This window comes from Bison bison, unplaced genomic scaffold (genome assembly GCF_000754665.1).
Source record: "Bison bison bison isolate TAMUID 2011002044 unplaced genomic scaffold, Bison_UMD1.0 scf7180017864239, whole genome shotgun sequence".
NCBI classification, from domain to species: domain Eukaryota; kingdom Metazoa; phylum Chordata; class Mammalia; order Artiodactyla; family Bovidae; genus Bison; species Bison bison.
In genome coordinates this window covers 1,837,278-1,857,774 of record NW_011494811.1, presented here as the reverse complement: position 1 = coordinate 1,857,774, position 20,497 = coordinate 1,837,278, and the positions used below count along the sequence as shown (strand labels likewise).

General features: G+C 46.5%; 1 protein-coding gene across 1 annotated transcript in view; it reads left to right on the top strand.

The window, feature by feature from the left end:
* SMOC1 (SPARC related modular calcium binding 1) overlaps positions 1 to 20,497 on the top strand; it is a 164,695-nt gene that overhangs the window by 123,460 nt on the left and 20,738 nt on the right. The window contains exons 11-12 of the mRNA XM_010846817.1: positions 1,358 to 1,414; positions 3,452 to 3,532. Of these exons, the coding sequence (XP_010845119.1) occupies positions 1,358 to 1,414; positions 3,452 to 3,532 (138 nt within the window). The remainder of the gene's footprint in view (positions 1 to 1,357; positions 1,415 to 3,451; positions 3,533 to 20,497) is intronic.

Sequence of the window (20,497 nt, the reverse complement as noted above, 5' to 3'; positions counted from 1 at the left end):
TGCAGATGATATGAGAACTTGTATTCTCCATTAATAGTTAATGCTTGGAGAATATAGTGTTTAGTCCCCAAAGATCGCTGGGGGTCTTGGGAAGAAGGGATTGTGTAACCACAGTGTCTGAGACCACAGTGCTCACCTTCCTTCCTCTTGCTGAGGGAGAAAATAGAAAAATCGTGGATCTGTGCATTCTCAATGTAAGTAAAGACACCTGTTCCCAGCTTTCAACAAAGAGGTGAAAATTGTTTTGGGGGGGCACAAAAGAACCCTTTCTATTTTTACATATAAAGTACAGACATACATACAGTACATAAATATGTACTGTGTATACAGAGATATGTACAGTGTATACAGAGATACAGTGTATCTTTGTTATTAAAATTTCATTAGGAAACTAGTTAAGGAGAAAAATGCCTAAAAATGCTCCTTAGACAATAATAAAACAAAAGTTGAGAAACAGTGTTCAAAATTAAGGTTTGGGGATCTTGATGAACATAATTCAAAGTCCTGAAAGGGAGATAAAGTCTGCACTTACTCTGACCTGTAGAGGTTCTTGGTCTGCAGAGAGAGCTGCCAACACTACTATGACCATAAGTATTAGGACTTTGTCACTGAGAACTCTCTGCTCCTAGCATCTGTGTTAGAAATTTCAAAGGAAATCCAGAGTGCAATTACTTATGTTCCCTCTCATTTTGTCTGCCTCCATCTCTCCTTGGGAATTGGTTTCACAGTTAAAAGTGTTCTAAGGATTCCCAATTCTTTTCAGTTCAGCATGCTGGAGAGAGAATGGTCCTTCTTACCCTCACTTCGTTTTTAGATGAGGACGGAAAAATAGCTAGGGATTTGGGAGGGAATGGCGCCATGGTCTTTGGTTTTCTTCAGACTCTTCAGTGAGAGCCACTAGAAAGGCACTGGGTTGGTGCCTTGCACAAGAGGGCAGGAAGGAGCTGGGGACGTCAGCACTTGATGCCATAAGCGTGCTAGCATCTCCCAACGTGCCTGGCCAGAGCTAAGGGCTCCTGGGAAGACAGCACTGCCAGCTTTCCTGGGGAAAGAGCAAGGGCTGACAGAGTCATGCTGCTGCAGAGTCATGAGACGGGGTCCTCCAGAGCCATGATAACTTGGGTTCCTTCCCTGGAATGGCGAGCATGCACCTGGATTTGTCTTACTGTTGGTGTCTCTTCTGTGATGCTCTTTTCTTTCTTGCTCTTTTCTTCTTTCTTTTCTTTTTCTTTGATCTGTTCCTTGGGACTTGGCCGGGCCATGTGCAAACCCCAACCATTCAACAGTGCTGGAGAGTAGATAGTATTTACCTCAATAATGGTAGTCTCCTTTCGATTCTTTTTAACCCTCAATTCAGATGACGGGTCTAAGCCGACACCCACGATGGAGACCCAGCCGGTGTTCGATGGAGACGGTAAGCTCCTGTATTACTTCAGATTTGAGTTGTCCCACTGTTTTCAAATTTGGGACAGGTCTTTCCTTCGGATGTTTGTTTAAGCTTTACTATTATTTTTTTTTCCTTTTTTAATTTCAATTTTTCCCGGTTTAAGCCAGGCTGTTTTTAACGTTTTTAAAAAATGCAAACCCTCCCAGGAACTAGTACACCCTCCACTTCTGGAAAGGCCCTCTGTTCTCACCAGGCTTCCTGCCTGGCTACTAACATCCAACAATAACACAGCCTGGATGGACCCTGCAAACTGCCAAGACCGAGGAGCCATGGCTGAGAAAGACAGGCCGGCAGCATCGTTTTTCTAAATGAGTCAGCTCTTACAAGTCCTTGTAGTGCTCTGTACCCAGCATTGTGCGAGGCCTGCTGGGGACGAAGGAGAAATAGATAAGATGAAAGCCTTTGCTCTCAACAGAGTGGCAACTATTGGAGAATTTATGTATGAAGCTACATGGTCTCAGTTTTATTTCCTCTGTGATAGACATTTCCAGAAGAAAGAGATCACAGTGGTCTGGGAAAAGATTCTGTGAAGAGAGGGAACTTGAGCTGAATCTGAAAGTGTGAGGGAAGAATCAGGGTGTTCCAGGCAGGGACGAAGGAGGGAGTATGGTGGAAACAGTGTAATGAGGAAAGTCACAGGAAAGAGACTGGTGCATGGGGTCGGCTTGGCTGACTTGTAGGGACCATGAGAGTTGAGTCCAGACATTGGGGGAAGAGAAATGCTAGATCAAGAGAAATAGCGGTAGTTGGTGGCAAAGCAGGCTGGGTATCTCTGGAGGTCTGAGGAGCGGACAACTGGAACTTGGGTGCAGAAGGCTGGCTTCAGTTTGAGTTTGAGCTGCTCAGGGCCTATATCCTTCAGCGTGCTTTGCTAAATACTCCAGGTTCCCATGAGGGGGAGCAGGAATCTTGGCAGAGTGTAGTTTCTAGAAAGTCTGACAACGAGATGTGGCACTCAGTGCAATATACAGCAACCTTTTAGCAGCTTTCAGCTGAGTATATCCAGGCTTGGATCCTAAGACTGGACAGTGAGACAGAGGAACAAAAAGAAGTGATGCCACTTGTTGGAACTGTTGGCTAAGGATGGCCCTAGCCCAGGCTCAGCTCTAGACAAAAACACAAGATATCCTTTGCAGCTGGCCGTGGAGTGGAACACTTGTGTGTTCATGCCTAGAAATTCAAATGTTTCTGTGATCCACAAATGTCCTAGATCATTGGCGAGTCTGGGACCCTGGACCCTGGGCAGTCTGGGTAGGAAATGGAGACCACGTCAACTTGGAAGACCTTTACAATGTACTCACGAAAGGTCTCATCTCCAGTGCTCAGGGGCATCCTCAGATTTCCACAGCACCTGTCCACTGGGTGACCCCAGCCCTGGAGAGCCTGGTGGCCTCCTAGAGCTCTCTGGATGAAGAATTCAGCCTCTGTTTGACGAGAAACCATTAGAAAAGAGATTGAAGCACACATTAGGCCCATTACTTTCTTTCCCATGTGGAGCAGAGTCTCAGCGAGCTAAAAGCTGCTGTGGCTCAGCTGTTTCTTCCAAAATGGTCTCTGTGGTTTTTTTGGCATTGGTTTGTTGATTTATTTCCTTTAAATCTTCTTCCAGGGAAGCAGCTGAGAGAGACTTGGCTTGGCCCATTTTCCTCACCTCCTGGGATAATATTTTTATTCCTGGATGGAGTGGCTCAATGCCTCTGGACTCTGACCACTCTGCCTCCCAGCACAAGAGGCCCTAGCTGGCTCCTCTGAGCAGATAGAGAGGAGCTTCCATAGGGAGGAAGCAAGAGGCTGTTGGGATGCAGTGGACATGGGATGAGCGGATAGAGAGGAGCTTCCATAGGGAGGAAGCAAGAGGCTGTTGGGATGAAGTGGACATGGGATGAGGGAGATGGCTCTATCTTTGATGCCTCAGGCTTTTAAAAAGTCTGGGGGTTACATCCCAAGTTTCATACTCTCTGTTGCCCAGACTTTATTTTCTCTCTTCTTTTTTTTTTTTTCCAGAAATCACAGCTCCCACTCTCTGGATTAAGCACTTGGTAATCAAGGACTCCAAACTGAACAACACCAACATAAGAAATTCAGGTAAATTATCTGCCTTGGATTATGTGCATACCTGATCTACCCATGGGTGCCACATGGTTACTCCATGACTGTTACTGTGTGGGGTTGGGCAAGTCGTTTCACCATTTTGGCCTTCAGTTTCTTCCACAGCTGTAAAATGAGGAGATGAGATGAGTTAATCTCTTCCAACTTTAATTGTCTTCAATTAGGACTCAGGGATCATCTTTCATAAGTAGTTGATCCTTTTAGCTAAAAAAAAATAGTTTGATGGTATGTTTTAATATTTTAATTGACTTTCTATGTGCAATACAGAAGGATTTGGAAGAATGGCTGGGCATAGAGAAGTTGGACTTCAAACCTTAAGAACCTTGGATCTATGTGTTTTTAAGGCTCTAACTAACTGCCTGCAATCACGTCTTTTCTAATCTGATCTTTCAAGATCTTGTAAGTGTCCAGGTTTTAGTACTGGTTGAACCCTTGTAGTTGTTGTTTGGTTTCTAAGTTGTGTCCAACTCTTTCGCGAACCCCTGGACTGTAGCCCACAAGGCTCCTCTGTCTATGGGGTTTCCCAGGCAAGCATACTGGCATGGGTTGCCATTTCCTTCCTTCCTGACCCAGACATCAGACTCATGTCTCCTGCATTGGCAGTCGGATTCTTTAGCACTGAGCCACCAGGGAAACTGGAATCCTTATAGAAAGGTAATCATTTCTGAAGTGATCAGATTATAGAGATCATTTACCATCAATGAAGACCAAAGTTGAAAAGTTCATTTACCATCAATAGAAACTAGATGTCCATCAATGTGTTATTAACAGACCCAATTTATTTCTCTATCAGGGGGACTTACTCTTCTTTCAGCCTCAGACCTAATTCTGAGAAATGCCACTTGGCATATTTCTGCTGGTTATTGAATTTAGCCATATCATCTTTTCCTGATAAATAGCAAGGACTGTGAACTAAAGATACATCCCTTTCACCTGGGAGGCAGTTTTGCATGAGCATCAGTGAATGAGTGAGCTGCACTTGCCCTCCTTTTGGCTATCTGTATGGTTTGCCAGCTTTGTCCTAAAGGTTGTGGACACTGGGGTGTGTGGAATGGTTTAGACTGTGAGGTGAAGCCACATGGCATCAATTGATTTTCTTGGCCAAGTACCCGGGCCCATGTCTGGTTCCCTGTTTGACAGAAGCTGGAGGAGACCTGGGACACTGGGGTGGGAAGGAGCCCATGTGACATCCTGTGGGCCAGAGTTGTTGATAGAACAGGGGCCATGGTTAAAACACCGATTTTGGGTTCTCTTTCTGGCTTCAACACTTAGTGAAGTCAAGTGAAGTCAAATCAACTGAAGTCAAACACCCACTGAGGTCAAATGCCTCCCTCCCTCCCCACCAAGCCTCAGTGCTCAGCTGCAATAATAATCTCCCCCTTAAAGGATGGTGAGTAAAGGTTAACTAAGTTAGTCTGTATATTACTTAATGCCTGAGTAAGTGATAAACAGTAAGTGCATGATAAGTTGTAACTACATTATATTTATTACTATTATCATCTTTGGTGGGAAAATTGGGACTGTAAAGAATTCGCCTGCAATGCGGGAGACTGAGTTTGATCCCTGGCTTGGGAAGATCCCCTGGAGAAGGAAACAGCTACCCACTTCAGTATTCTGAAGTGGAGCATTCCATGGACTGCATAGTTCATGGGTGGCAAAGCACTGGACATGACTGAGCAAATTTCACTTTTCACTCTCAATGATACTGCTTATAGTGAGAATTCCTTAATTAGGAAAGAATTTGTAATTGTCACCTTAAGCAAAAGCATCTATTAGGAAGCTTCTTCTTAGATCTTTCCTCCACTCTTCCCTCACTGTTAAGCAAATACGGTAAGTCAAAGAGAAGTCTTGGTACCTGTGCTATCTGTAAGTGGTATCTGCAAAAAGTCCCCAGTAGGGGGCTCACTTCTCATCTGGTGCCCAAGGGGTAGATAGGAGGGAGAGCTCTCTCTGAAATTATGTGGTACTTTTTGCCTGAAACATTTGACCTTTAGCAACTGCTTTTGTGATTCTTTTCACCTGTGTGTGCTATGTTGCTTCAGTCATGTCCAACTCTTTGCGACCCCGTGGACTGTAGCCTGCCAGGCTCCTCTGTCTGTGAGATTCTCCAGGCAAGAATACTGGAGTGGATTGCCATGACCTCCTCCAGGACATCTTCCGGACCCAGGGATCAAACCTGTATCTCTTCTGTCTCCTGCATTGGCAGTCGGGTTCATTACTACTGGTGCCACCTGGGAAGCCCCTTTTTCACCTACCAGTGGTTAATTTCTCTATCTAGGCTATACTCTGTGAAGGCAAGGGCTTTAGTGCCTGTGTGTCATATCTATTAGAGAATTTTGCTTAACGCATTTGATTGCTTCGGAGAAGGATGCAGCAGAAAGGATCTTCATCAATAAAGACAGAATTGTCATTGTCATCACAGCTATCAGCTACCTGTATCAGCTATGTGTTCTCTTTGAGCATCGCCATAACACTGTGAGATAAGTGTTGTCGTCCTTGTCTTATAGATGAAGAGTCAAAGGCCAAGAGAGAGGAAGTAACATGTCCTGGTTCACAGCTAGTAAGTGGTTCATTTCAGTTCAGTTCAGTTGCTCAGTCGTGTCGGACTCTTTGCGACCCCATGGACTGCAGCACGCCACGCCGCCCTGTCCATCATCAACTCCTGGAGTTTACTCAAACTCATGTCCATTGAGTCGGTGATGCCATCCAGCCATCTCATCATCTGTCGTCCCCTTCTCCTCCCGCCTTCAATCTTTCCCAGCATCAGGGTCTTTTCAAATGAGTAAGTTCCTTGTATCAGGTGGCCAAAGTATCGGAGTTTCAGCTTTAGCATCAGTCCTTCCAATGAATATTCAGGGCTGATTTCCTTTAGGATGGACTGGTTGGATCTCCTTGCAGTCCAAGGGACTCTTAAGAGTCTCCTCCAACACCACAGTTCAAAAACATCAATTCTTAAACGCTCAGCTTTCTTTATTGTCCAACTCTTACATCCATACATGACTACTGGAAAAACCATAGCTTTGACTAGACGGATCTTTGTAGTAAGTGGTAGGGCTGAAGAAAACGATTTCTCTGGGAATACAGTGCCTATCTTTTGGGCTATGTTCTTTGTGTGTGATGAAGGGCGATGTCAAGTTTGATAATGTTTGCTTCCACTCAAGTCCTTCTTCTTTCCACTCCTTCTTCCTCTGAGTAGTTTCCAATTGCATGAGTATGGGGTCGTGCTGAGGAATGGTTTCCAGGCAGGTACTACCCCCTTACTGTTGTCAGAGGGGCCCAGTCACCTTATTTTTCCATGGTTGGCCCCAGTTATATCTGTGAGGTTGGCATATAGGACAAGATAGTTGGGAGAGAGCTAAAGGTTCCAAGAGAGAAACTGAGACCAGAGATCATTATCAAAGATTGATACCGTGGGCATTTTCTAAGAAACTGGGACATTCTCCATCATGGTCAAGTGGTAATACTGACAGAGTGCCTGCCACCCTTTTTGATGTAATTCTGTGTGAAGGCCATCATGTCTCATACGTGCATAACAGGCTGGCAAAAGGCCTCATGACTGATTTTGCAAATAAAGTTTTATTTGAACACAGCCATGTTCATTTATTTATGTACAGTCATCTATGGCTGTTTCCATGCTGTAACTGTCAAGTTAAAGAGTTGTGTCAGAGACTGTTTGGCCTACAAAGCCTAAAATATGATCTGATCCTTTACATTAAAAAAGTGTGCTGACTGCTGGTATATGATTGTTGCATTGTTGTTGTTCAGTCGCTAAGTCGTGTCTGACTCTTTGTGGCTTCATGGACTGTCGCCCACCAGGCTTCTGTCCATGAGATTTCCCAGGTAAGAATACTGGAGTGGGTTGCCATTTCTTCCTCCAGGGGATCTTCCCAGCCCAGGGATTGAACCCATGTCTGCTGCATTGGCAGGCGGATTCTTTACCACTGAGCCACCAGGGAAGCCCATATAAGATTGAAGTAGAAGCATTTGGGTGGGATCGTTAGTAGAAGTGTGTCTTTCTCACATTTTGTGGTCTCTTTCTTGGAAGTAGGGGCTGTGTCTCCTGAGATGTTTCCTGACGTGCCGTGGGAAGCCTGTATTAGCGTAAAATTCTTCAGGTGGCTCACGTAGCACTTCCACCTCTCCTGTGGGCTTTAACATCCTTTCCCGTGCATGCTCTCACAAGTGCCCAGAAAGCATCCTGAGGCTTGGCCTTCATAGGTGGGAGGGTAGGGAATCTTTTGTATACAGAAGAGCTCAACCATGTAATGGCATGAGCATGGTCTGGTATCAGGCAATTCTATGGATGTGAGAGTTGGACCATAAAGAAGGCTGAGCTGAAGAATTGATGCTTTTGAACTATGGTGTTGGAGAAGACTCTTGAGAGTCCCTTGGACTGCAAGGAGATCAAACCAGTCAATTCTAAAAGAAATCAGTGCTGAATATTCATTGGAAGGACTGAGGCTGAGGCTGAAGCTCCAGTCCTTTGGCCACCTGATGTAAAGATGCTGGGAAAGATTGAAGACAAGAGGAGAAGGGAACAACAGAGGACGAGATGGTTGGATGGCATCACCGACTCCATGGATATGAATCTGAGCAAGCTCCGGAAGATGGTGATGGACAGGGAAGCCTGGTGTGCTGCAGTCCATAGGGTCGCAGAGTCGGACACCATGGAGTGACTGAACAACAGTAGAACTGGCTGCTTCCTACTGAGAGGCTGGGTGACCTTGACAAAGTTAATAATTAGCTACCCTGAACCTTGATTTCCTTATTTATTAGATAAAGTCGTTAATGCCTTGCAGGATTTTCCTGAGAATTCAGTGTATCTAAAAGGCCTGGCACACAGTAGGAGCGCGTAAATTATTGAAAACACCTCAATGGACTACCTTGATGTGTTGTGTTGGCCAATTTTCACATGATTTCACTTGGTTTGATGAGAAGTCACATAGACTTGAATGATAACTTGTCTGGGTCTGGGGTCTGGAATGGACAGCAGCCTCTGCATGGGGCCCCTGGGACACTTCCCCATTAGAGTTTGATGAAAGATTCTGAGTCTGGAGAGCTTCCACCCACACCCCTGGGGAGGTTGGAGTGGGACTCTGTGAGCCGACTGAGTGAGCACTCTCCTCCTCAGCTCTCTCTCTCCCAGAGGAAAAAGGCCATCCCAGCTTCTTTTACACCCCAAACATCCTTCTTTCACGCTCAGACCCTGTGACGCCAGGCTTGGTTTCTGGCCTGGGGACTGTTGACGTTGGAAAGGTTCCACCGGGCAGCTGAAGTTTTGCAACAACATGACACTTACGCCTGCAGACTTATCCTGTCTCCTTCCCTCCTCCTGAAGGTTTTGGTCCCTGTTTTTAAGGCTTTGCGTAGTCTTATCATGGTCAGGGTCACCCTCTGAGTACGTGGCAGGGTCCACAGCAGCAAGTTTGCCTGTTGAACTTCTGATTCTCGCCTCCTTTGTACCAGGAGTTCTTCTTGCAGCCAAGCAGACAATGCACCTGGTGGCGAACATCCTAGAATTTGACAGCGAGCATCTTCTCCTATACACGTGTTGGCCAGAAACACATGTATAAGAAAACATTTTTATAAGAAAACAAACTGCTTTTATAAGAAAACAAACTCTTGCTGAGATTTTGGTACCAGGGGCTAGTGATCAAAGCATTTCTTATTATAACTAGATTAAAAAAAAAAACTGTAATCACTTACATGTTAGAGAAGAGAGTACAGAGATCCAAGAAATGACAAAAACTAGGCTTCATCTCATCTTTCATCCATATCTTAACTGCTTCTAATTTTGTTACATGCGGACATGTGCCTACAGCATGAGATTTATAAAAGTCTTTTTTTTTTCCCCTCTCTCTCTTTCTGTGTGACAAAATTCTGTGCTTTCTCCTCTGGGAAAATATTATCTCTCAGGAAATGTGGTTGTGTGAGCCTTCACTTTGCTGTTCATGGAGACGATGCCCTGAAGGCGTGTACTACAGCCCTTTCCCTCTTTCCTGGCCTGATACCCACCGGTGGCCACCTGTGAGGTCATTTGACTTCTCTCCTCCCATCCCTTTCTTTCCTTTATCTCCATCTTTTCTAGTTAACGTCATGATCTGACTTCAAGAGGCCCTAGCACCTGGCGCTGTGGGTTCAATTCAAATGGACTGTGTCTTTCCTTCCTCACCTGTTTGCCTGGCAGACCTTCCTTCAGTCCATCTGCAAATGCAGCAGCCGCTGGTAACCCTGCTCCCTGGAGACCAGCCACCAGCGGAGACACAGGTGGAAATGCACCCCTGCCCTCCTTGAACATGAGGGTGTTTGCCTCAGTCACCATCCGAGTCACAAATAAGCTGTTTTCAGCATCCTGTCCTGACCTGCCAGGGTCGGAACAGTGCTCTCCTAGGCCTACTTTGGGCCCCTCCATCACCTTTTGGATACACTTCCCTTACCTGGAAGTTCCTGCCGGGGTGGCTGCTCCTAGAGCTGGGACTTCGGGTCACAGAGCAATAGCACCTCCCGGCTGGATCCCCCACCCCCTAAACCAGTGCTCTTGGTCTGCCCAGAAACCGCGGGGTGATGTAATGACCTGAGGCCTGGAAAAATAAACAGTTTTCAGGGAAACCAGCGGTAGCCGTTGTAAGCAAATACCCCACAGCCACCTGGAGACTTGCGCATGACGTGATTGGAAGGAAGAATGAGTAACCCACTAACGTTAGCAGCCGCAGATGGGGCTGGGCTGGTGTGCATTTAAAATATCTGTATAAAAACAAATCCTTGATGTTTATTTCTATCACTGGCCTTCTGGATGTCTGCCCACGTATCTTCTGCAGGTGTCTTGGTCCATCATGGCCAGCAGAATAAGAGCCAGGGGTGGGGATGGGTGGTCATTCTTATGACTTTCTCTCCGACAACAAAGGCCTTTCTTAAGTTCTCCCTTTGCTAAGAGGATCTGAAACACATTTGGAGGCCCCAGAGAGCCTAGCCTTGCAGTCCATTTTAATCTTGTTTTAAGATCGGTTTTCCCAGTCGCCTTGCTCCTTCACCGCATGTTGTCTGTTTGGAACATAGAGGTGCAGTGTGACTGGGAGGGGTCTGGAACTTGCTCCACTAGCAAAGATTTTATTGAGTTTGTATGCTTGTGGTGGTAAGAGCAAACCCACCGCATCCTAATGTTCTACTTTTGGCCTCTGCTGCTGGAAAAAAAGAAAAAACTAATCGAAGGCCCTGCTGAGATAATTGTAATTGACTTCTTCCAACTTGTTAGAAGTCAGCTGCCATCTCTGCTTTGGTCTGAGCAGCCTCATTCTGGGTTTATTTGTAAGAAGACTTTGGAAGTAGACAGGGTATATAGTTTATGAGCACACTCATATGTGCAGTGTTATTGTTTGGAGGAGAAGAGTGAAATTATGATACTTTATTTGACAAATTAAAAAAGACCTCTCTTCCATCTCCCCCTTCCACGACCCCTCCTTCCTTCTCACCTGAATTTTTGTTTTCTAGCTTTTGTCCTTAAAGGAAGAGCTTGTCAGGTCAAGGTCAGCGAAGTTAGTGAGAAAAACTACAGAGATGCCAGCTTACCACTTCTGAGTACTTGTCATTGCAAAACCACTGTGAAGAGTTTCATATTCTTTTTGGTGGAAGGGTCATATGAGCATGAGTCAATAGAGATGGCGCCTTTTCTAAAATTCGAGTGGCTGTGAGTCAGTGATGCTTTGGGGAAAAAGTTTAAAAAAAGTGCCTATATGCTATATTGGGATAGTCTATCCTAGAAGAAGTATCTTCTGTAGAATTTAGATCTTGTTTTCCTCCAGTTCTCAGCGTCTGTCTGTGTGGGAAGACAGAGGGTACGACTTCAGACAACGGTGAACCGTGTATGCCCATTTTAGGTGCCCCAGAGAGAAATTATTTAGACAGGCTGGTTGGTTTGTAATTTTCCCTTACGCCTCCTGACCCACAGCACTTCATCCGAGCACCGGGCCCTATTTACAGAGCCTACTGCACACACGCCTGTGAGTGGGTGTGTCGGGGACACGAGGCGGGCATTGTTAGTTTTGTTTGGCGGGGGTGGGTTCTAAGCCACAGGCAGTTGGACGCAGTATGGCCGTGGCAGGAGTGGGGGTTGGGGGAGCGAGGCATGGGGCAAAACGGCAGCCTTGCCCCGTGCTCAGCTGCTTCCTGGTTCTAGGGCTCTCCTGGGGTCAGGGAGCCTGAGCTGGCTCAGGCCCGGAGCCGTGGGGAAGCTCTGGCCTGGCTGTAAGGTGGTGGGCTATGGCAGTGGCCACCTCTAGTACCCCTGCTGCATTCGCCTTTTTAAAGAGATGTATTGTTGTTGTTCAGTCGCTCAGTTGTTTCCGACCCTTTGCGACCCCATGGACTGCACCCTGCCAAGCTTCCCTGTCCTTCACCATCTCCCGGAGTTTGCTCAGACTCATGTCCATCGAGTCAGTGATGCCATCCAACCATCTCATCCTGTCGTCCCCTTCTCCTCCTGCCCTTGATCTTTCCCAGCATCAGGGTCTTTTCCACTGAGTCTACTCTTCAAATCAGGTGGCCAAAGTAATGGAGCTTCAGCTTCAGCTTCAGCTCCAGTCCTTCCAATGAATATGTAGGGTTGATTTCCTTCAGGATTGACTGGTTTGATCTCCTTACAGTCCAAGGGACTCTCAAGAGTCTTCATATTATTTGTTTATTTTTGGCTGCTCTGGGTCTTCATTGGTGCAGGCAGGTTTTTTCTAGTTGCGATGAGTGGGAGCTACTCTTTGTTGTGCATGGGCTTCTCATCATGGTGGCTTCTCTTGTTGCAGAGCTCGGGCTCTAGGTGCCTGGGCTCAGCAGTGGTAGCACACAGGCTTGTAATTGGCTTCTTCCATCTTGCTGGAAGTCAAGTTGCTCCATGACATATGGAATGTTCCCAGACCAGGGATCAAGCCCACTACCCCTGCATTAGCAATTGGATTCTTAACCACTGGACCATCAGGGAACTCCACCACTGCTTCATTCTAAACGAGAAAAAGGAGCCCAGACTAATAAGGGCCTTGCCCAGGGCTCCGAACCCATCAACAGCTCTCATGTCAAGGCCTCTTTGTTGTTCAGTTCAGTTCAGTTGCTCAGTCGTGTCTGATTCTTTTGTGACCCCATCCTCGCTATCCATCACCAACTCCCAGAGTTCACTCAGACTCACGTCCATCGAGTCAGTGATGCCATCCAGCCATCTCATCCTCTGTCGTCCTCTTCTCCTCCTGCCCCTAATCCCTCCCAGCATCAGAGTCTTTTCAAATGAGTCAACTCTTCGCATGAGGTGGCCAAAGTACTGGAGTTTCAGCTTTAGCATCATGTTATTCAGTCTCTAAGTTGCGTCTGGCTCTTTGTGACCCTGTGGACTGCAGCACGCCAGGCTTCCCTGTCCTTCACTATCTCCCAGAGTTTGCTCAGATTCATGTTCATTGAGTCAGTGATGCCATCCAACCATCGAATCCTCTGCCGTCCCTTGATTAGAGGGTCATTTGGAGAAACCTATTCCCATGGTAGAGGTGACCATTTTAAATCTGTGCGTATTCTGTGTCTATTCTCTCTACATCTACCCCTGCTTGATACACACCTGAGCAGTTTCAAGGGCTGACTTTGTTCTGTTTGTCAGGGGGTCTGCTTCTTCCCTGCCCTGGCAAGACCTCTCCTTTTCTTGGCCACTGTCTGTTCCAGAGGGAGCTCTGAGGAACAGTTCTGTGGGTTCCCCTCCTCTTCAGGGGTTACTTGGGGTCCCTGGATGACTCTGAGACTAGGGGATTGATGACAGCCAAGTGACAGCTCACTGCTGGGCATGACGGGAGGATAGAAAAGCGGTGACAGGTGCTGACACACGTGGCCAAATAAATAGAAAGGGCTGCTCAGTGGTGTCCTGCGAACTGTCCGAGATCATACATCCTGCAGCATCTCCTCCCTGGAGTCCGCATGTCCAGTCACAGGACTGGCTCTTTGGAAACAGGAAGTCAGTGCCTTCAAACCTGGTCCTTCCAGTCCCTCCTTTTGTTCCTGCAGTTTCTTCATCGGCCAGATTCTCTGTGAAACTCCCCAGAGCACACGCCACTCGTGCCAACCCAGAGAATCCTGAGGCAGGAGCCATGCAATTTCTTATGCCTCTGGAATTTCATGTTCTGGAATTTCAGGAAAGGTTTTTTTTTTTTAACTTGTTAAAAACTTTAGCTTGTTATTTTGTGTTATCCTTCAGCATTTCATTCATTTTTGATAAGAGACTAGGTGGGTGTGAGGTATTTGAAGGGTTTCAGGGTAATTGTAGATGACACAATGCTACTGTTTTCCTTGGTATTCTTGGCTCAGTGGGACAATTCCTTTTACAACATAGATACACTGCTCCTGTTTTTCAGGCGGGTACCATGTATTGATTTTTCTTTTAAGAAAATCTAGTGCTGGATGGTCTGAGGGTTGAGTGTGGCATTTCCCAGGATGAGTCAAAGGGGCAGATTTTCTTTTTCTAGACTCTGTGGTCTCATCCCTCCCCAACCCCCACCACCCCCAACACACACACATGACTCAGCGGTGAGGGCCCATCTCTGAAGTGTCAGGCTAGCACAGAATCCTGCAGCTGGGGATGGCGCAGCAAGTATTCAAGCAATAGCAGGGTTCTTGGGCTGTATACTCTGAGCATCCTTTACACCTGGGTCTCCATGGTTCTCCTATGAGTGAGGTGCTGGGGCTCAGGGCTGGATGTGGGGAAGGGTCAGGAAGGCTGCAACAGGGCCCTTGCCCTTGGGACCTTGCAGTCTTGTTAAGTCCCGGTGCCCAGGGTGAGGAGTCCAGGAGGAGTGCAGAGGGAGGCCTTGCTCTAGGTGGGGCCCCCAGGGAAAGCTCTGGGGATGGAGGAGGCCTAGAATGAGGGTAGGTCAGGATCTCGTGGCTAGTTCTTTCTTCTTGCTGCCTCTTATGAGACTTTTCTGACCTCTTCCTGAGCCTGCCGTGGTGCCAGCGCACACCCAGTCCCGGGGGCCAGGAAGTCCCTCGACCCCCTCTGCATCCTCTCTGTGAGCCCCAATCTCCTGTGTTACCCCAGATCCCACATTAGATTTGAGACCCCAGGAGCACTGATCTCTCTCAGGACATTGTTGTCGGCCCTGTCCACACCCCACTGCCCTGTCTGCAGTATAGGTAGTGCTTGGTTGAGTCAGCCTGAAAAGCTGCCTTTAATTCCCAGCTGCTCCTCCCCTCGGAGGAGAGCTTCTGGTTCTTTCTCTGGGAAGATTGCATCATTCATTGAGGCATCTTTCCCGATACATGTTTCTGGGACCCATGACTCTTCTCAGCTTTTCTGTGTATGGTTTTCTATAAGACTGGGCTTTGTTCTTGGTCTCATTTTTCATAGGGACCCAGTGTCGACTAATTTTAGGGGCCAGCTTGACTAGGCCACAGTAGTCAGTTTGGTCAAACACTAGTTTGGATGTTGCTGCAGAGGTATTATTTTAGACATGATTAACTTTTATAATCAATTGACTTGAAGTAAAGCAGATGACCCTCTGTGGTGTGGGTGGGCCTCATCCAATCAGTTGAAGGCATTAAGAGTGAAACTTGAGATTTCCTGGAAAAGAAGGCATGCTCCCTCCAGACTGTGACATAGATATCCTGCCTGAATTTCCAGCCTGCTGGCCTTACCTATTGATGTTGAACTAGAGACTGCCCCATCACTCTTACCTGAATTTCTAGCTTGTCAGCTTGGAGCCAAATCTTTGAGATAAATCTCTCTCTCTCCACATATATAGCCATATCCAAATATATATATATATTTTTCTTTTTTTCTATTGGTTCAGTTTCTCTGGAGAGCCCCCACCACTACTGATGCTCTCTGACTTCTGCCTTCTCTCTCCTCCCGTCTCCCTCTGGGTCTCCATCACTATATGGCTCCCCAGCTCCTTCTCCGAAGAGTTCAAGATATGCCTGGCTCGTCAATACCTGCTCACTCGGGTGTTTGGTTACCCAGCCTCCCAGCTTTTCTGTCTGTTCCTTCCTTCAGCAGGTTCTCTGGAATGCAGCAGCCAGAGAGAAAGACCAGCCCAAGGACCTGAAACTTGAATCTTTTCATGTTTATGTTTGTTGGACATTTTTTTTTTAAGTAAAGAAGAAAAAAGAAACAGATGATAAAGAAGAAAATGTTCCCAGAAACAAAGGATAAACTGGGCTAAAATCGAGATGGAGAGTTAGCTGGGGGTTAAAATTGTCCATGCTCTCCGTTGCTCCTAATTACCATGGGTCATTGAGAGGTGCAGAGGCAGGGACTGGCTGTAGCAGACAGGGCTGTTTTCCACACTCCTCCCGTCTTGGCTGGACAGCCGAGAATCTGCACCCTGGGCCTGCAGACAGGGTTTGTGTTGTCTGGTTCGGCCTGGTTTCTCTCTCCCTGGCCCCCCTCCCTGCCCACTCCCACCCAGGCGCAGCCCTGCTTTGCTCCGCTGCTGTGTGATTGGTGGGGAGGGCTGTGTGCTTTCCGGTGGCAAGAGTTGGACCGCGTTTTCATTCCTTCCACGGGCTACTTCTCTGTTGTGTTTCTTCTCTCAGGCAGCCGGAGGTTTGTGAGTGAGAGTGAAATGACCCACTGCCAGGTGGGGAGTACATCGGCTTTCACTTGTTGTCTGCATTGTCTCGGAATGGATTAGAAGGGCTGAGTGTGCTTGAGTGCAAGAATGTGTGGTTAGGTATTCCCGAGTCGCCCTGAACAAGGCCTGCCTGTTCCCTCTCCTCTGATGTTTATGTCTTCCCAGTGTTTACAGATGTCCCAGCCCATTCTCAGAGTTATCAGGCCGGACCTTCTAATTGTCTCATCTTTCCCTGAACTTCCCTGAGCAGAGACTGAATGTTTCAGAACAGCGAGTGTCAACTTCTGAGGAGCTTCCTTTCTGAACCAGTGGACAGACCCTTGAAATAGATCCCCTGGCTTGCATTCTGGAAGGTGACTTCTTCACAGCTGTCAATTTTAAGATTTGTTTGGGAGTGATTGAGAAGGGCAGAGGGTAGCAATGGCCCTAAGGGTGGAGCTGGCTTCTGCGTCTTCAGATGCAGAATAAGCTTATGCCTCTCGTTATGTACTGATCAGCATTTGCATGACCTCTGGAGAAGCACTAAAGGAATAATTGATTGATTGATTGGTTGAGGGGTCCAAGAGGGCTGCAATACTTGTGGGGTATATAATACTTATGGGATAATTTTATAAAGAGGATTCCCAGATGGCACAGTGGTAAAGAATCTGCCTGCCAATAGAGGAGATGCAAGAGACTCAGGTTTGACCCTTGGGTCAGGAAGATCCCCTGGAGGGAGGCATGGCAACCCACTCCAGTATTGGCAACCCACTCCAGTATTCTTGCCTGGAGAATCCCGTGGACAGAGGAGCCTGGCAGGCTACAGTCCATGGGGTCCCAAAGAGTCAGACATGACTGAGCAGCTGAGCACGTGCACACACACACTTTGATAAAGAGTTGAGCAAGTCTGAGTGTTTCAGTTACCTATTGCTGGGTAACAGACCACCCAGAAATGTAAAGGCTTACAGCAAAAATAATTTCTTCTTTCTGCGGTGTTAGTGGTGGCTCCTTGATGGATCGTGGCTGCACTTACTCCTGGACTTGTCCGACTGGAGGGTCACCTGGGCTGGGATGTCCAGGATGACCTCACCCTTACACCTGGTGGGTGGTGCTGGCTGTGGGTTGGACCCCTTCCTTGTGGTCTTTCATCCTCCAGGGGGATGGACTGGCTTCCTTATGGACGGGTCTCAGGGTGGACTGCAAGAAAGGGCAAGTGGAAATTGTAAGGAGTCTTCAGGTCTAGGTCTGGAAACTGTATACTGTCACCCCTGTCCCTTCCGCTGGTCAAAGCAAATCAGAGTCAGCGTGGAGGGTCTATCCAATGGCGTGAATACAGGGAGGTACAATCCACTGGTACCATCTTGTAACTGTCTACGATACCGAGTAAAAGAAAAACATATGTTAGAATAAAAATTAGATTAGCCCATGGCAGTGAGAGCTGATATTTAAGAAAGATGAAGGCCATGGCCTGGGAACAGACTGTCTGGGCTACAATGCAGGCTCTGCCACTTCCTCATTATTGACCTTGGGGAACTCACACAGCCAGTCTGCTCAGTGACTATACTATTATTAGAGTATAGTAACACTTATTGTAGAGGCTCATGATGAGTTTGAGTTAACAAAAGTGCCCATTACTGAGCTGGGCATGTAGTAAAAACTCAGAGAGCAGTTAGCTATTATTATTCATGTTACTGTCTGTCAGTGGTGGGTGAGTTACAGATTTGGCTTTAGGTGTTCCGGTTCGGAAGCAAAGAGGGAAAAATATGAGGGTATGAGGTCCAGGGTGCGCTCTAGCGGAGAAAAATTTTTGGTTCAGAAGAAACAGTGCTGTGTCAAAAGGGTAAGCATGGGTTTTTACACATTTGCTTTAGAATGCAGCACGTTTATGGCAGTCTGCAAATGGACTGGCTGGAAAATCTTCACACCATAAAAATAAATGTACTTCCCCCTAAAAGCAAATGATTAGAGGCAACAATCTCTGTCTAGAGTTCAGCAAGACAGGCTTGATTGTCAGAGCCCTTGACCAGAGCCTCAGCTCTCCTCTTGCCTGGCTGAGTGAACTTGGGAAAATTCATGAATGTCTCCTGGTCTATAAAGTGGCAAAGGGACTTCCCTGGTGTTCCAGTGGTTAAGAATCTGTCTTCCAATGTGGGGGACATGGGTTAGATCCCTGGTCGAGGAACTAAGATGCCACAGGGCAACTAAGCCCATGCATCACAGCCCATGCGCCACAGCTAAGACCCAACACAGCTAAATAAATAAATACATATTTTTTACAAAATAAAATGGGCTTAATAGCAGCACCTACTTCACAGGGACGAAGAGATTAGGCAAGTGAAGTCCTTATTCTACTGCCTGGCGCATGCTTCTCAGTGAATATTTGCTTTGACTATCATTAGTATAAAGAGGATTTTAGGAGAGATTTTCTCTCTGTTGGAAGACAAACTCTCTGTGTTTTCTTTGCAAATGGTTAGTACTATGATTATAAACCTTTCCTGCCTCTTTCTTAGAGAAGCACTTGGACTTGCAGAGATCATCATAAAGTAATAAGCAAGCAAGCAAACAAAGAAAAAAGTAATAAACCCTGCGTTTAGCCTTTTCTCAAATTCCACTGCTAGCCCCCTAGTTTTTCCAAGTTAGCTCGCGTCATCATTTGTATGGTTTTATTCTCCGTGGAACTCCGTGCAGCCTCTATGGAAGCGGGCTGCAAACATCTCAGAACAGCCTTCAAGGACGTCCAGAAATCTGTCGACAGCCCCCAGACTACGGGTTCCCACCTCTCCTCGCCTGGCTCCTCTCCACATCCCTGCAGTCTCAGGATCCCCGACGGTGTGAAGTCAGGCCCATCATTTGCTCTGTCCCCAGGGAAGCTTTCTCCACCTCTGTTCACATCTCGCCTTCCATCTGATTTACGGCTTTAGAATGTTGGCCTGGAGGATCTTATAATTTAAAGTCTCTGTCAGAGGTTGTTACATGAACGCGGGGCCAGTAAAAAGCTGTTTTCTTTTGGTTTTGCTCATCTGTCACTTTTTTTTTTGTGGCATGAAATACGAGGTAGGAAAATAAAGTTACCCACTTGGGGTTGGGAGAGCTATTGAAACACTCTTGTGTAATCCTTTGGAAGGTGCCAGGCTCCATCCTAGCCAGGGGCCCGATTCAAAATTCTGGGTCTTCAGGCCAGGTCTCCCCAAAGGCCCCCTCTGTCCAGCAGTTTCTGTCTCTTCCCTAAGCTGGCTCTAGGGGCAGTTCTGGTGGTAGTTATAACTTGGTTTAGAATCATAAGTCTATTGTCTGTCAACTGTTCTAAACTCCTGTTCATCTAGCCAAGGAGATTCTGTTCAATTTTGCTATGTTTGCATTATGAAAACAGTAATTCCTTTTTTTTTCATTTTCCATATCAGAATTATATTTTAATAGCAAATATGCTATATATATATACCATCCAATATTTTTATGCCCTTAAGGAAATATTCCCTCACTCTGCAATGAGAATTTTTCAGCATTTTTTTTAGGAGACCAGAAATCATTTCCCCATCATCTGACTTTCCTCTAAGACAGCATTGCATCTCTGCACACCTACAGTCTGCTTCAACATCTGTCTGGTTCATATGTGTATCATTAACAGAGCCATTATTTCAAAGGCTTTGGCTCCATCAGAGTTTAGCTTCTGTTATTTTCATCTGTTTGTTCAGTGAGCAGGATGAATCTCCACATTGCTGATGCCAAATTCCTGGCTCTCCGAGTGGTACTTTTGTAACACACTGTGAAAAAGTCACGGGATACCCAAGGTGATTCCTGTCACATTCTTCACGAGGAAAGTTGTGGATTACTGTTCATGAGAGAAAGTGATGATAAAGTAAATGAATAAAAAGAGAAATAAGTAGATCAAAAACAGTGGTACAAGTTTATGATATGGTCCCTTTTATTGTTTTTTTAAAAAAACAACCTCGTGTGTGCATATGTATTTGCATATGTGTACATGCAAAAGAAAAGATCCAGGGTAGGTAGAACTTAACTTTGGTGGGATTAGTGATTCTTCAAATATTTCTTTATAATGAGAAAAGAAACCCAATGCTATTTATTTTTAATAACTAAAAAAAAGAACCCAAAGCCCCACAGAGTATCAACAAAAAAACAAGAAGGGGAAGTTGGGCAGGTTGACTGGTTAGGGGCGGTGGGGTACTAAAGCCCCCGGGGCGCAGGGCACCTTGGGGTGCCTCAAGCTGGGCTTGACTCTGGGAAAACTAGGTTTGGCTGTTCAGACACACTGGCATGGTTTCTGAGGCCGCTGAGTACAGACACCTTCCTGTGGGAAGGTGTGTTGTGTAATGGAAGCAGTGTTGTGTAATCAACTCAGCTCCATTCAGCCTACTTT